This window comes from Dioscorea cayenensis, unplaced genomic scaffold (assembly GCF_009730915.1).
Source record: "Dioscorea cayenensis subsp. rotundata cultivar TDr96_F1 unplaced genomic scaffold, TDr96_F1_v2_PseudoChromosome.rev07_lg8_w22 25.fasta BLBR01000079.1, whole genome shotgun sequence".
NCBI classification, from domain to species: Eukaryota; Viridiplantae; Streptophyta; class Magnoliopsida; order Dioscoreales; family Dioscoreaceae; genus Dioscorea; species Dioscorea cayenensis.
This window is the reverse complement of record NW_024086470.1, coordinates 79,119-90,765: the sequence shown is the minus strand read 5'-3', so window position 1 is coordinate 90,765 and position 11,647 is coordinate 79,119. Positions and strand designations below refer to the sequence as shown.

General features: G+C 34.1%; 2 protein-coding genes and 1 long non-coding RNA gene across 4 annotated transcripts; 1 reads left to right on the top strand and 2 right to left on the bottom strand.

Moving 5' to 3' along the window:
* The first annotated feature begins 386 nt into the window (after window positions 1-386).
* LOC120253444 lies at window positions 387-1,075 on the top strand. The gene is made up of 2 exons (XR_005534262.1): window positions 387-581; window positions 779-1,075. It is a non-coding gene; the product is annotated as an uncharacterized LOC120253444 (long non-coding RNA).
* Window positions 1,076-2,160: 1,085 nt separating this feature from the next.
* LOC120253447 lies at window positions 2,161-7,177 on the bottom strand. 2 transcript variants are annotated; one of them, XM_039261798.1, is made up of 4 exons: window positions 7,136-7,177; window positions 3,734-4,058; window positions 3,092-3,337; window positions 2,161-2,527 (listed from the first exon to the last, which is right to left on the bottom strand). In XM_039261798.1, exons 2-4 carry the CDS (start codon window positions 3,959-3,961, stop codon window positions 2,285-2,287), a joined length of 717 nt encoding a protein of 238 aa, XP_039117732.1. In that variant the 5' UTR covers window positions 3,962-4,058; window positions 7,136-7,177; the 3' UTR covers window positions 2,161-2,284. The 2 variants fall into 2 exon arrangements, with proteins under 2 accessions (XP_039117732.1, XP_039117734.1); XM_039261800.1 differs by lacking the exon at window positions 7,136-7,177 and adding an exon at window positions 5,582-5,688.
* A 1,438-nt stretch (window positions 7,178-8,615) lies between these two features.
* LOC120253441 (dolichol-phosphate mannose synthase subunit 3) lies at window positions 8,616-11,055 on the bottom strand. The gene is made up of 4 exons (XM_039261792.1): window positions 10,915-11,055; window positions 9,779-9,911; window positions 9,570-9,677; window positions 8,616-8,960 (listed from the first exon to the last, which is right to left on the bottom strand). The coding sequence occupies exons 2-4, from the start codon at window positions 9,878-9,880 to the stop codon at window positions 8,901-8,903; spliced, it is 270 nt and encodes an 89-aa protein (XP_039117726.1). The 5' UTR covers window positions 9,881-9,911; window positions 10,915-11,055; the 3' UTR covers window positions 8,616-8,900.
* Between the last annotated feature and the right edge of the window lie 592 nt (window positions 11,056-11,647).

Here is an 11,647-nt window from a genome sequence, read left to right as displayed (position 1 = left end):
TCTTATCATCATACACTTTGATTTTGATACATCATCAGTCCTGTCATGGTGTTTATTTGTTATACCTCAATAAAGTGTTGCTATGTTGCCATTTATTTGTAGGGAAGGTCTTGCTCTTCTTTTGTGTATCACATTCTCAATGAGATACTTGGCAGGAGTCCTTATTGACATAAGCTAGTCAAATGATGCTTCTATGATATTTCTTTATCCAACTCACATGTGAAAATCCTTATTATAATAAGTCACCGACCATGTGAAAATCTTTTTTTTTTTGTTTTTGTTTTGTTCTTTAACAATGAAATAATGAACATTGCACAATGTTTCTGGTTGAATTTATTATTGCCCCGGGGTATGTACTATATCATTACTAAACCGAGTCTTCCTCCTTGATACTTTGTGCATTAGATCACCCCAAAGGATCAGCAACGATTCCAGTCTTCATATGCTTTGGTGCTTAAAGCTCATATGAAGGCATTGAAGAAGAGAGAAAGGAAGGACAAGAAGAAAGCTGCTGATGGTGACAAGAAAGAGGGAGAAGTGAAGAAACCAAAGAAGTCAGATGCAGCTCCAAAACCAGCACAGTAAGCACTAGTATCTGTTATGCCAAGGAGAAAACAAGGAGAGAAATTTTGTTTCTATATAAACATTTTAATTCCAGCTGCCTTCTTATAGTAATTCCCAGCCATTGCACTTGTTCTTCGTCATTACACATTCACCATTGTGTTCTTGCTGCCGATGTTTTATCTTTTTGAATTGCTTTTCTGATCGCTTAAAGCAGGTAGAGTTCTTGTGAGATGGAGGTACTGTGTAGTTGGGAGGTCTTGCACATCTGGAACACAAGGATAGATGGAAGGTCTTGCGCATCTGGAGCAGGAGGTTAAATATTATTAGTAATTATTAAGGCATGAAAGAGGGAAATTTGCTTTCAATTATTTTAGAATTGCTCAAGTCCCAAGCTTGGTTGGCATTCGTGCTGTTTTTTTTTTAATTTCTTCAAGCTTCTGTCTTGTTGCCTGCAAAATCTTTTCATTGAAGTTTTTGTGCTTTTAAAGAAATATATAAGAATTTTATCCAAGAATTTTTATTTTATAAGACCCTTTTGAGGTTTTCTCTTGAAGAACCAATATAAGATTTACATAATTTTGTTGGACTACTTATGCAGGTGGTTTTCAACCAAAGAAAACTAAATTAGTGACCTGCAAAGCTTCCGCATAATTTCTTTCTGATTGAGCTGACATCCATTAACGGTTCATTTTATGCAAAGAATCTCCGTTCTAAAATTGTACCTATAAATTGATAGTTTTTGCTGTAAAAGAATCGTGTAGGCATTGATGCTTTAAAACACATGTTCTTTATCTCACCAGGTTTGCTTGTTCTGAAAACCTGTTAAATTATTTATTTTTTATGAAAGAAATGCTTTTTTCTCTTTTTAAAAAAGAACATATTTGCTATCCAAAGAGAGCCTGCTTGCAAATGTGAAAATGGGTAATTGCTAACTAATAATATCCACAAGAATTAAATTTGTCTATATAATTTTTTGGAAAGCATTGTTTGTTATGATTAACAAGCAGCTTATAATTTTTTAGTTCCAGATGTTTCATTTCATGAGTTGGTTTCTTAATTAGAAACGTGTATATATATATATACACGTGTGTATCAATTTTGTAAAAAGAAAATTGCACATTTATGCTTTTGTGTGTTAACTAAAAAAATTCTTTTAAAAAATGTTGTAATCTATTAATTTGTGTACTATTAATGATAAAATATTTAAATGATCTTTACAAAATAGAATGACAGTTGCATATGTATATTAGTTGAGAAATATTGTTTTTATATTGTATAATTACACAATACAGAAATTTAGAATTTATATACAGAATCTTAAGAGAATGTGTAGTGCAAACTTTATATAGAATTTATTTTAAAATTTTTTGTAAAATTGATTGTAAAATAATATTTTAGATTTTTTATTTTTAAAAAAAACACACCCCAAGTCAGGAACCTCCATAAAACCAAACAATTTCAGATGTTTTAGATGTTGCAGGGCTAGAGCATGTGTCCCAAGCATCAACCAAGCTAATTATTTTCAACCAAAATAATGAACCACTGAAAAACCCTAACTCAAATAACCCTTCTCACTGAAGCAGAGCATAAACAACCTGTTATCAGAAAGAGCACGGATCATAAGACGAAAATCCTGGCACAGCACATTCATTTATGCAAGGTAATAAGCAGGAAAAATTAACAAAGCTAGTCTCACCTTAAAACACTACCTTAATATATGTTAATCTTCAGAGGACATCCTGCGATACAGCTCCTCAGGCTTGTAATACCAGGTTGGCGTCGTGACAATGGCGCGCTCCAACCAGTCCTCCGTCACCACCTCCGTCCTCACCATGCTTTTGTATAACTTCTGCCATTGTCTCATCGCCCGCTCCAACCGGTAACTGGCCTTCCCACCTAACACATATTTGATGTAATCTCTCCCCAGCCTAATCAACTCTGCACCTCTGATCATGTATATATACTGCAGCCACACCAAAACATTAACAATGTAGAATGATTTTTCTTTCAATTAAAAGTTCTAAACCTGCAGATGAGTTATAGGAGAAATACAATAATAAGAAGAAGATCTGGAGAGTTCTTTCATCAGATAAGTTAGTACTATGGCGCGAAGACAGACTAAGTTTGCATTGAATAAATTTCACATGCATTAATTAACCAAATGGCATCCTAAATCCCAATATATCAAAGTGTATATATGGCCCATCAGAACTTAGCTTGGTTCAAATGATAAAGTCTGGGCTGAGCAAGAGATGGTGACTACATTTGTGGCTGGTCAACATTAACGTTTTGTGAATGCACATTTTTTGAAAAATTGGAGGCGGGGACCTACTCTCGGTAACTAGCATTTTTTAAGGTGGTGTTTGTTGAAAATCAAAATAATATAAAATAGAATAAAAATAATTTGAAGAAGAAGGAAATATACTTAGCAAGTAGTCAAGAGCACAAGTGCCACATTGAAATGATTTTGTAAGTAAAAGCAATGTATTCATTCAAATTGAAGAAATGTAGTGTACTCACTACTTACCACAAATATGAAAGCCATGGTTGCTAAAAATACTTGCACTACTTCATCCCAAATTCCAGCAAAACCTTCATCTTCTGAATCACCATCACCATCACCATCACCATCACCATCCCCTCGGGGAATATCCCCGCCATCACCACCTCCTCCAAATTCTTGTTTTTGCATTTGCTCCCTCAGTAAATCCTGCACGGATGGCTCCTTGTTGAAACCTTCCATTGCTTTCTTGAGTGAATCCCAAGAGAAAGCCTGAAATGAACCATTGGATAATCTCAAACAAAGAAAAGGTGAATCATTCCTGCGCAGCAGGCTAACTCTTGACCAGACCGACCGTAGATAAATGACAACCCTTTCTATCTACAAGCATATTTCTGAGTTTACATGTGCCAAATACCCTTTGCATCTACAAGCATATTCCTGAGTTTACATGTGCCAAATACCCTTTGCATCTACAAGCATCTTCCTGAGTTAACATGTGCCAAATTGACCATAACAATTAAATGGAAGGAAAAATCTATAATAACAAACAGGTATGCGGAAATATCAAACAGAAATCACAGTGTTCCAAATAATAAGCATATAGATGGAACAGATAAAAAAGAACACCCACGTGAGAAGCAAGACGGAGAAACTAGATAGTGATACCTCCTTATCACCTTCTGTGTCTCCTTTCCCACCAAAAACACATACTGGAGAACCTCTACGATACAGGGGAACACTGTGGAGCACTCTTAATGGTTTGTGGTGTTGGAAATTTAGAGTTGAAGAACCACAAGAAAAAGCACCATGTAATGAAGCATAATGAGATGGGGGAGGGATCCTTCTTTCAACCCTCACATTGGGCCAACACAAGCTAGCTTGAATGCAGCTCATCCTTGTCCCACTCTCAAAGGCAAAACCTATAATTGTCCAGCAATTTATATAACAATCCACAAATTTACCTCAAATGGTTATTACCTGCATCATCTAACTGGAAAAAAAAAAGAAGAAATATTAGAGAATGGTCACACAGTTTTCAAGATTATATCAGCAGATTCAACTTAATTATGAAAAACAAGCTAATAAATTGGCTCCAATTGGGATTCAACAATGGAAAAATCGTTAAATGATCAAGTAAGGGTATAAAGGGTAGTAATATATACCAGCAAATATGATAGGCATTTTTCTTTAAGGATTGACAAATGCTTTACACAGGAATCACTAATAAAAAGAACAAGATGCATTACTTTCAGCTAGAATTTAGATTAAGATTAACATATATTCTAAATATGAGCCCAATAATTATGGTTGCATGTTAACTAACTAACATGATGTCATGTGCACACCTTATTACATTGTGCCCAACAAAGTAATACAAAATTAAATACAAGCGCATTCCTACTCGTAGTCAAATGTTCATCATTAGAATTTTCATTTCAAACCCCACAACTTCACAAGATTGCTCTATTGTTAGTCTCCCATGTGCATCTCATTACTAAACTGATTGAAACCAACTTGTTAGATGATTTAAGAGTGAATTAAGGAGTAATAGATTTCTTAGGCAATTGAAAGGTCTATGAGGCTATGTCTAACCTCATCCTAGGCAACAGGGCATAAGTTACAAAGCTGGGAAGTTGTCCATTAATGACATCTACAGACCTTTTTGGAACTGAAGGGTTAATGCTCTGACTTACGCGAAAGCATCCAAGATAAATGTTTATCTATTTTTCACGAATAACTAGATGACTTTAGGTTGTAAAATTCCAAAATACAGTCCTGTCACCATGTCGCTGTGATGCACAAAAATACCTTCGAAACATCAGCAATAAACAGACTTAAACAGAGTTTTTATCTGTTTGAAATGGCACCGCAAAGACTTGTAAAGATAAGAGGGCTTTCGCCTTTTCTTTTTCATTCAAGAACCTATCAGAAATTCGGATGAAATTTCTCCTCAACATTGAAATGTTTCCTATTGGAACAAACCTATTACTCAGTTATCATGGTCATGGATAATATATTGGCTATTGGAATTTGTTTTTGCAACTAACTAATAATTTCATTCAATAGAAAATTTTTAAGATTTGTTTGTACTTAGTTGAAAAGCCTAGTGTTGGTTTTATTATATCACAAATGAATTCTAAAGAAAGTTCTGATGAGGTTGCTGAAGGTCAATCTGAGAAATCTAACACTGTTGGCCAAACAAATAATTAATTTGTGTATATTGCCTTAGTCATGTTTTAGGGATACGGCAAATGAAGAAATTGATCTGCACTGTAAACCAATATCGAAAGTGAATGACAGCAAATCAATTAGCTATGTCATGGTCAAATTATTTTGGTTATACATTTTGAATTAATCAATCAAGTTGATTAGCCTGATTATGACCTAAGAGATAACCTAACATGGAAAGGAACATAGCGAATCTTCACTTTGGCTCTGTGTAGAATTACCAAGGTGAGCAAAAACCTAATCCTTGGTCCTATAAAAAAAACACATCGATTAAGATGACCACACCTTTACCGAAAGCCAGGGAGAAACACAGGAAATGTCATCTCTTGTTCTTTCTTCCTTCAATTTGTCAGAAGTTGCCCCATGAATTGCCGGACCTCTAATCCATGAGACTGAGTTCGAAGAAGAACACTATCCCAGTATTTTCAGATCTTATTATTTTTTTTTTTATCAATGTGATAAAAAATTTTAACCAGATGAAAATTTTTTATGAATATAATTACATGGCATGATTTTTTTCTAAAATTTCTATAGAAAATCTCCTTTTTCTATATATATGCAAGTAGCAATGTTATTTCAATAGATGTAATCCAATAGATGAATTCTATATTGCATTGAACCTCATGATCCTTGGCATTTTATTTCCATGAAGTTTAAGTTAGGTTAAATGCTCACATGGAAAGTCTGAAAAATTTCTTGTAGAATAACAGCTGATAGTTAAATAGATGGTATCTGACAAGCAAACTTGCGAGGAAATGTAACATAACACAACAATATTTTCATGAGAAAGCACCGTAACTTATAATCTGCCAATTCATCGATAAGTATACTGCAGAAATTTCACAAATTCTCATTTCAGTCCAAGAGAAGTCACTGTGTGATTCAAATCCATTCCATTAAGCATCTTATTCCAAAAAATACTGATAAAACCAAGAAAACTTTTCTGAAGAAAAAATTTCAAAGCAAAGTAGCAACGCCCATAAATGAAGGTATTTATAAAATGATAATAACTTGGAATAGATGAGTTGCATTGACACAAGAAAGGGGGAGAAAAAAAATAAGAGTCTAAATAAGAACTCCAAAATCCCATAATCAACAGCTTAACAAGCAAGATGCTTAAAAATCCATAGATTCAATAAAAAATACAGCAGACAATTGAACCTTAAATTGCTCCAAAAAAAGGTCATTCAGCAAGAACAAGTAAATGATGGAGGCTGGTCTTAGACCTGGAAGAACTCATAAAACAAAACACGTGTACATGAACACACCTAACAAGAAAATTTGGCTGCTCCTTCACATGCATGCACACACACACACATTGAGACAGCTACCATTACTTATTGGCAACAAAACTACAACAAAGCAAGAGTGGAATTCCAGGCAAACTATTTAGGGTTAGCTTCTATTCCTCATCCAAAGGCACCTTCTTCCAAACACACACAAACACATACTCACAAAAACTTTTTCCTGGTTATTTTCAAAATTCAAATGTTCTTTGGATCAAGAACATGCCTTTGATCGATAAATAGACTCACCTGAACTCAACTTCTCATCATCCGCTGAAAAACCACGGCACACTCCAACCAAAAACCCATCACATCTCCAAAAACAAACAATCTTAAGAAAAAGAACCCTAACATTTTAAACACGATTCATGGGCAAATCAACAACGAAATCCAATATCTTTTTTGATCAAAGACAAGAAGAACAACATGGAACCAAGGATCGGTTCAAATCTAGCATTAATTCAGGTCATCACCAAAGTCTAAAGAATTCCAACGAAAACCAAGAAATTAGTCGAAAAAACAGGAGAAAAAGAGGAAAAGAAGGAGGACATACCAAAGATGAACGCGAGGGTTCGTGGCCCGCTGAAGAAATGGGTCGAGCTTCAGAGCTCAGTGAGGATATAACAACCGGTCTTATCGGGTTTCGGATCATTCATTACCTACCAACCCGATCCGAATCAAACCAAGCGGTAATGGACTAGTGGGTCCCATCCTGCTGATGACGTGGAATTAATTATTAATTATAAAGGTTTTTGTATTTCCATCCATTTGAGATTATTTTATAATTTCCATTTTCAATTATTAATAACTATTTAATTTTTATAAATGACGAGAGAAAAAATAAAACTAAAAATTCCAATTTTAACAAAATGTGTTAATGCGTAGTGATTTACAAAAACAAAGCAATAGAATTAAATTTTTATGCTGATGTTTTACTTTGACAAGTGTCCTAAGAATTATAATCATACATTTTTTTTTATATATATTTCCATCAATTCTTCATCATATATATACCGTTGAAAATTTTCATATTTTAAAAGCTTTAAGGACAGTGAGCAAACATCATGCATCATGCATGGCACCACTTCATGCTTGTCTTTGCCCATGTATAGGTATAAGGATCCTTTGAGCTTGTTATTGGATAAGTTGGTCATGGTTGTAAAGTTATTGTTGCTCATAATACCAAATGTCTGAAACTTTGATAATGAGCAAAGTTCAAAGGGATATGGGCAACAAGTTTTTTCACCAAGATGAACCGCTAAGCCACTAAGAAAAACAAAGATGTGCATAAATTTTGACGGGACCTGTACACATGTAAACGATGGGATCACCAGCACATAATTATTGCTCACACTCCCAGAAATATATTTTTACCTGTGATTCAAACTCTCGCCACTCGTGAAGGATCCTAATGAGAACTCAGATACTATATGGTGATATGAGCAGCAAGTTACAGCAGTAGTTGAAAGACTAATAGGGATATCTCCTAGCATGGAACTCATTAAATTTCATAGAGAGATGATTCTGTTACTCTTAGTATTGGTGCAAGTGACTTCAGACCATTTGGCATTGGTGTATGGATTTGTTCCCAGAGATGAGAATGCCATTGGGATCAATCATGTGTCACTCCCTCTTTGAAACTTGCAGAGAGACCTTACCAGGAATTATCTTTGCCGGCATTGAAATCCCATTGAAAGCATAACATGTAGCTGGAGTGTGGTTTACAAAGCCCGTGACCTCGAAGCACTTGTATTTGATTTCATGTCTAGAGGGAGCCTGGAGAACATGCTGCGTGAAAGAAGGAGAAAGTTCGAATAATGTTAGTACTATGAAAAATCATGCAAAGGTTTAACATCAGAACAGATACAGACCATATTTTGACATCTTGTACAAGTACAAAAGCTCAGGCTTGCAATGATTCAGCAAAAAAATCCTGCTTGTCTTGTCTTTCCTGCAAATCTAATAATGCACTGCGCAACAGTTTCCAGCATCAATCGCCGACCACACAGGATTTCACTATTAGCTCAAACAAATACGATCAGGCTGCTTGTTTTGTACAAATTGATTCTCCAGTGTAAAAGAAACATGGTTTAAACAATGTAACAGTTTCACAACAGACGGAAAAAAGAAAATCTCTTCCAAAAAAGGTTGGGAAAACCAAATTTAGGGACACTGCAGTAAAAACTAAAAGTAATGCGAACTAGCCCGCAATTTCATGATCTCGTATGTCAGCATATTTGGTGAGGTCAAGCTCATTTGGTAGTCGACTATGCTACGCAGTCTCTGGGTGATGCTTTGCGTATGGCCAGAAGAAGAGTTTAATCTGAGCCTACATCAACCCCTTTGTCCTTTAAGAATTCTCTGGCTTCTCTAATGTCCTGCATTGGTCAGTCTAGATCATTCAGAAAAGAAGCAGCATGTGACAAAGGCTATCACTATTAACTCAGCAAAAAGAAATATTGCGAGACACAATTCCATAGCATACTTTAACTTGAACACATTGGCAAACTGTCTGTATTTCTAAAATTTTCCAGAAAAGTAATACAAGCATTGATTTAGAACTTCATGCTTCATATTTGACCCCTAACATTTAAATCTGTGCAGCTTAGTCCTTATTTTAGACACCAACTAAAGATGCCTCTTTAGAATACTTTCAATATCTATGATATTTGAGGTAGTTATAGTTGGTGTGAAGCAACACAATCATTGTTAGAAATTTGTCATCATTTCACCAGGTTATAGCATTTTGCAGAATTTGTACATTGTACAATATTGAAACAAAACATCTTGCAAAGACCACTACATCAAATGCAAAAGGATGTTTGAGTGACCATTAAATTGACAACATAATTATTTTGAAACTTACTAAAAGAAATTCAACAAGCTAGACCTAGCATAACAGAACAAGTGTCAAATGTATGATATGAAAAACTAAAATAAAAACCTCAATCTGAACTTAAGGAAGAAGACATATAGGACGAGAGAACCTTTTGCAATAATACAGCTTCTTGAGGGCATGTTGGAAACAGCATCAGGCCAACTCCAACCATCAGAAGACCATAACATCCTAAGGACACAATCAAGTATACAGGGAGCTGTGGAAGAAAAGATGCATGGATAGATTGAGCTACAAAAAACTTAACAACAATAAAGAAATGCTAACAACTATTGTAACAAGAAAATTACTGAAACTTACCAACCAAGTAAAGCTACGTGGAATAACTGATGTTTCTAGAAGTCCGATCCAAATGGCTGAAATAGCCACTAGCAATCCCATAATCTTCAAAATATGCTTCATTTGTATGGTTTGATTGTTTCGCAATGTATACCTGAGCAATAAGTAATGAACAAAGATAAAATTTCAATAATAATAACACAAAAGAATCATTTTGTTGGTTATAAGGAAAACAACTGCAAGTATCTAAATCTATAAAAAGGAAAGCGAAAAAGTAAAAGCAAGAGATAGCAACCCTTGATTTCAATCATGCTTATGAACATAAAAAATAATAATAATAATAATAAAACAGCTCCACCCAAACCTTTTTAAACAAGGTAAATACAAAATCCTCAAAACTAAGAAGAATACCATATTGCAAATGTTCTCACCAATTGCAATTTGTTGGGGAATATAACGATTTTCAACAGATTTCTCTACCCAAATTCTCACTAGTGTCAAAAAAATAACCATGAAGAAGGATAAATACATCTAATCACAGGGATGAGCAATAATTTTAGATTAAAAAAATTACCGAGACAGCAACTTTGCAATAGGATTGAAAAATTAGTTTACTCTACTCATAAACTGTATATCATATATCATCAACAACAATATTAATCACAAATAACAAGAATAACAAGTTCATTGCAAAACAACCAATCTAATCTAAATTCAAAGCTAAAAAACAAAATAAAACCCAAGTAAAAGGATTTACAAAGCTAATACCAAATATCTAGCACTGTAGCTCCTTGATTTCTTTCTCATATGCCCCAAGTTCCAGTAGTGCTTGTCAACATTATCCACTTAAAAATTATCAATTTTTTCGTGGAAATGAACACAATCCTTAGATCTTCAAACAGTGGAAGAACTAGTAAACAGAATGAATGAACAGAGACACAGAAATGGCATCTCTTATCACTTGATTGCAGTTCACATACAACAATCAATCATAGAATAATCAAAGAAAAACAAACACGCATGAGATTGCAAAAAACTATAATAATCAACCAAAAAAACAACCAAAAACCCTAATTGAACAGATGAATCATAGAATTGAGGAACAAGATAATGGATCGAACATTCATTCAACGAAGCATATCATCACTAAGAATCACCTGGAGCTTCGTAGAGCTTCGATGCGGCGTTTGCTTTGCGGATCGCGATCGAGGATGAGCACTGGTTGTGGATTGAGATCGAGTCCTCACTGCTTCGGCTCCAAAAGAAAATTACAAAGTTCTCTATTTCGTTTGCACATACGTCCCTCAAATCTTCTGTTTTTATTTTTGTTTGTTTTTTTTTTATTTATAAAACTTCATAAACTTTTCCTAATTATATAAAACTCCACCATATCTTCACTTTATCTAAATCCTTTTCTAAAAAAATTTTAAAAATATATTTTTTAATCTAATACTATTGGTTTAAGTTTTTCCCCCAAAATTACACTTGTTATTTAAAATTTTGATAATTTTCTGACCATGTACAAATTGGAGTATTTTAAAAAATTAATATGAAGCCAAATAAATATTTGAGATCATTCAACTTAAATTTTTTTTTTTTTAATGAAAGTAGATAAATTACAACTTAAATTAAAGCAAAAAAAAAATACAACACAACAAGAACAAATCCAAGACTGATATGGGGCAAAACAACACAACAATACAGTAAAAGAAGAAAGACTGCATTCACCAAAAATGAAGAAGAGTTACATTAGAAATCAAAAGTAAAAAAAAAAGGTGAAAACCATCAGGTAATTCGGTCTAGATCCTCGCTCAGGTTGTTAGATATTTTTTTAGACAATAATCTGCCAGACAAAAATAACAAAAACAATTCAATACCAAACTGCCAGAC

What these genes read in the sequence shown, in the direction of transcription:
- LOC120253447 (XM_039261798.1), bottom strand. Translation starts at nt 3,961, where the DNA reads ATGAGCTGCATTCAAGCTAGCTTGTGTTGGCCCAATGTGAGGGTTGAA. An exon ending in ACACAGAAGGTGATAAGGAG is followed by an intron (nt 3,338 to 3,733) that starts GTATCACTATCT and finishes GGTTCATTTCAG; the next exon opens with GCTTTCTCTTGGGATTCACT. An exon ending in CCATGGCTTTCATATTTGTG is followed by an intron (nt 2,528 to 3,091) that starts GTAAGTAGTGAG and finishes GTGTGGCTGCAG; the next exon opens with TATATATACATGATCAGAGG.
- LOC120253441 (XM_039261792.1), bottom strand. Translation starts at nt 9,880, where the DNA reads ATGAAGCATATTTTGAAGATTATGGGATTGCTAGTGGCTATTTCAGCC. An exon ending in CACGTAGCTTTACTTGGTTG is followed by an intron (nt 9,678 to 9,778) that starts GTAAGTTTCAGT and finishes TTTCTTCCACAG; the next exon opens with CTCCCTGTATACTTGATTGT. An exon ending in AAGCTGTATTATTGCAAAAG is followed by an intron (nt 8,961 to 9,569) that starts GTTCTCTCGTCC and finishes TGACCAATGCAG; the next exon opens with GACATTAGAGAAGCCAGAGA.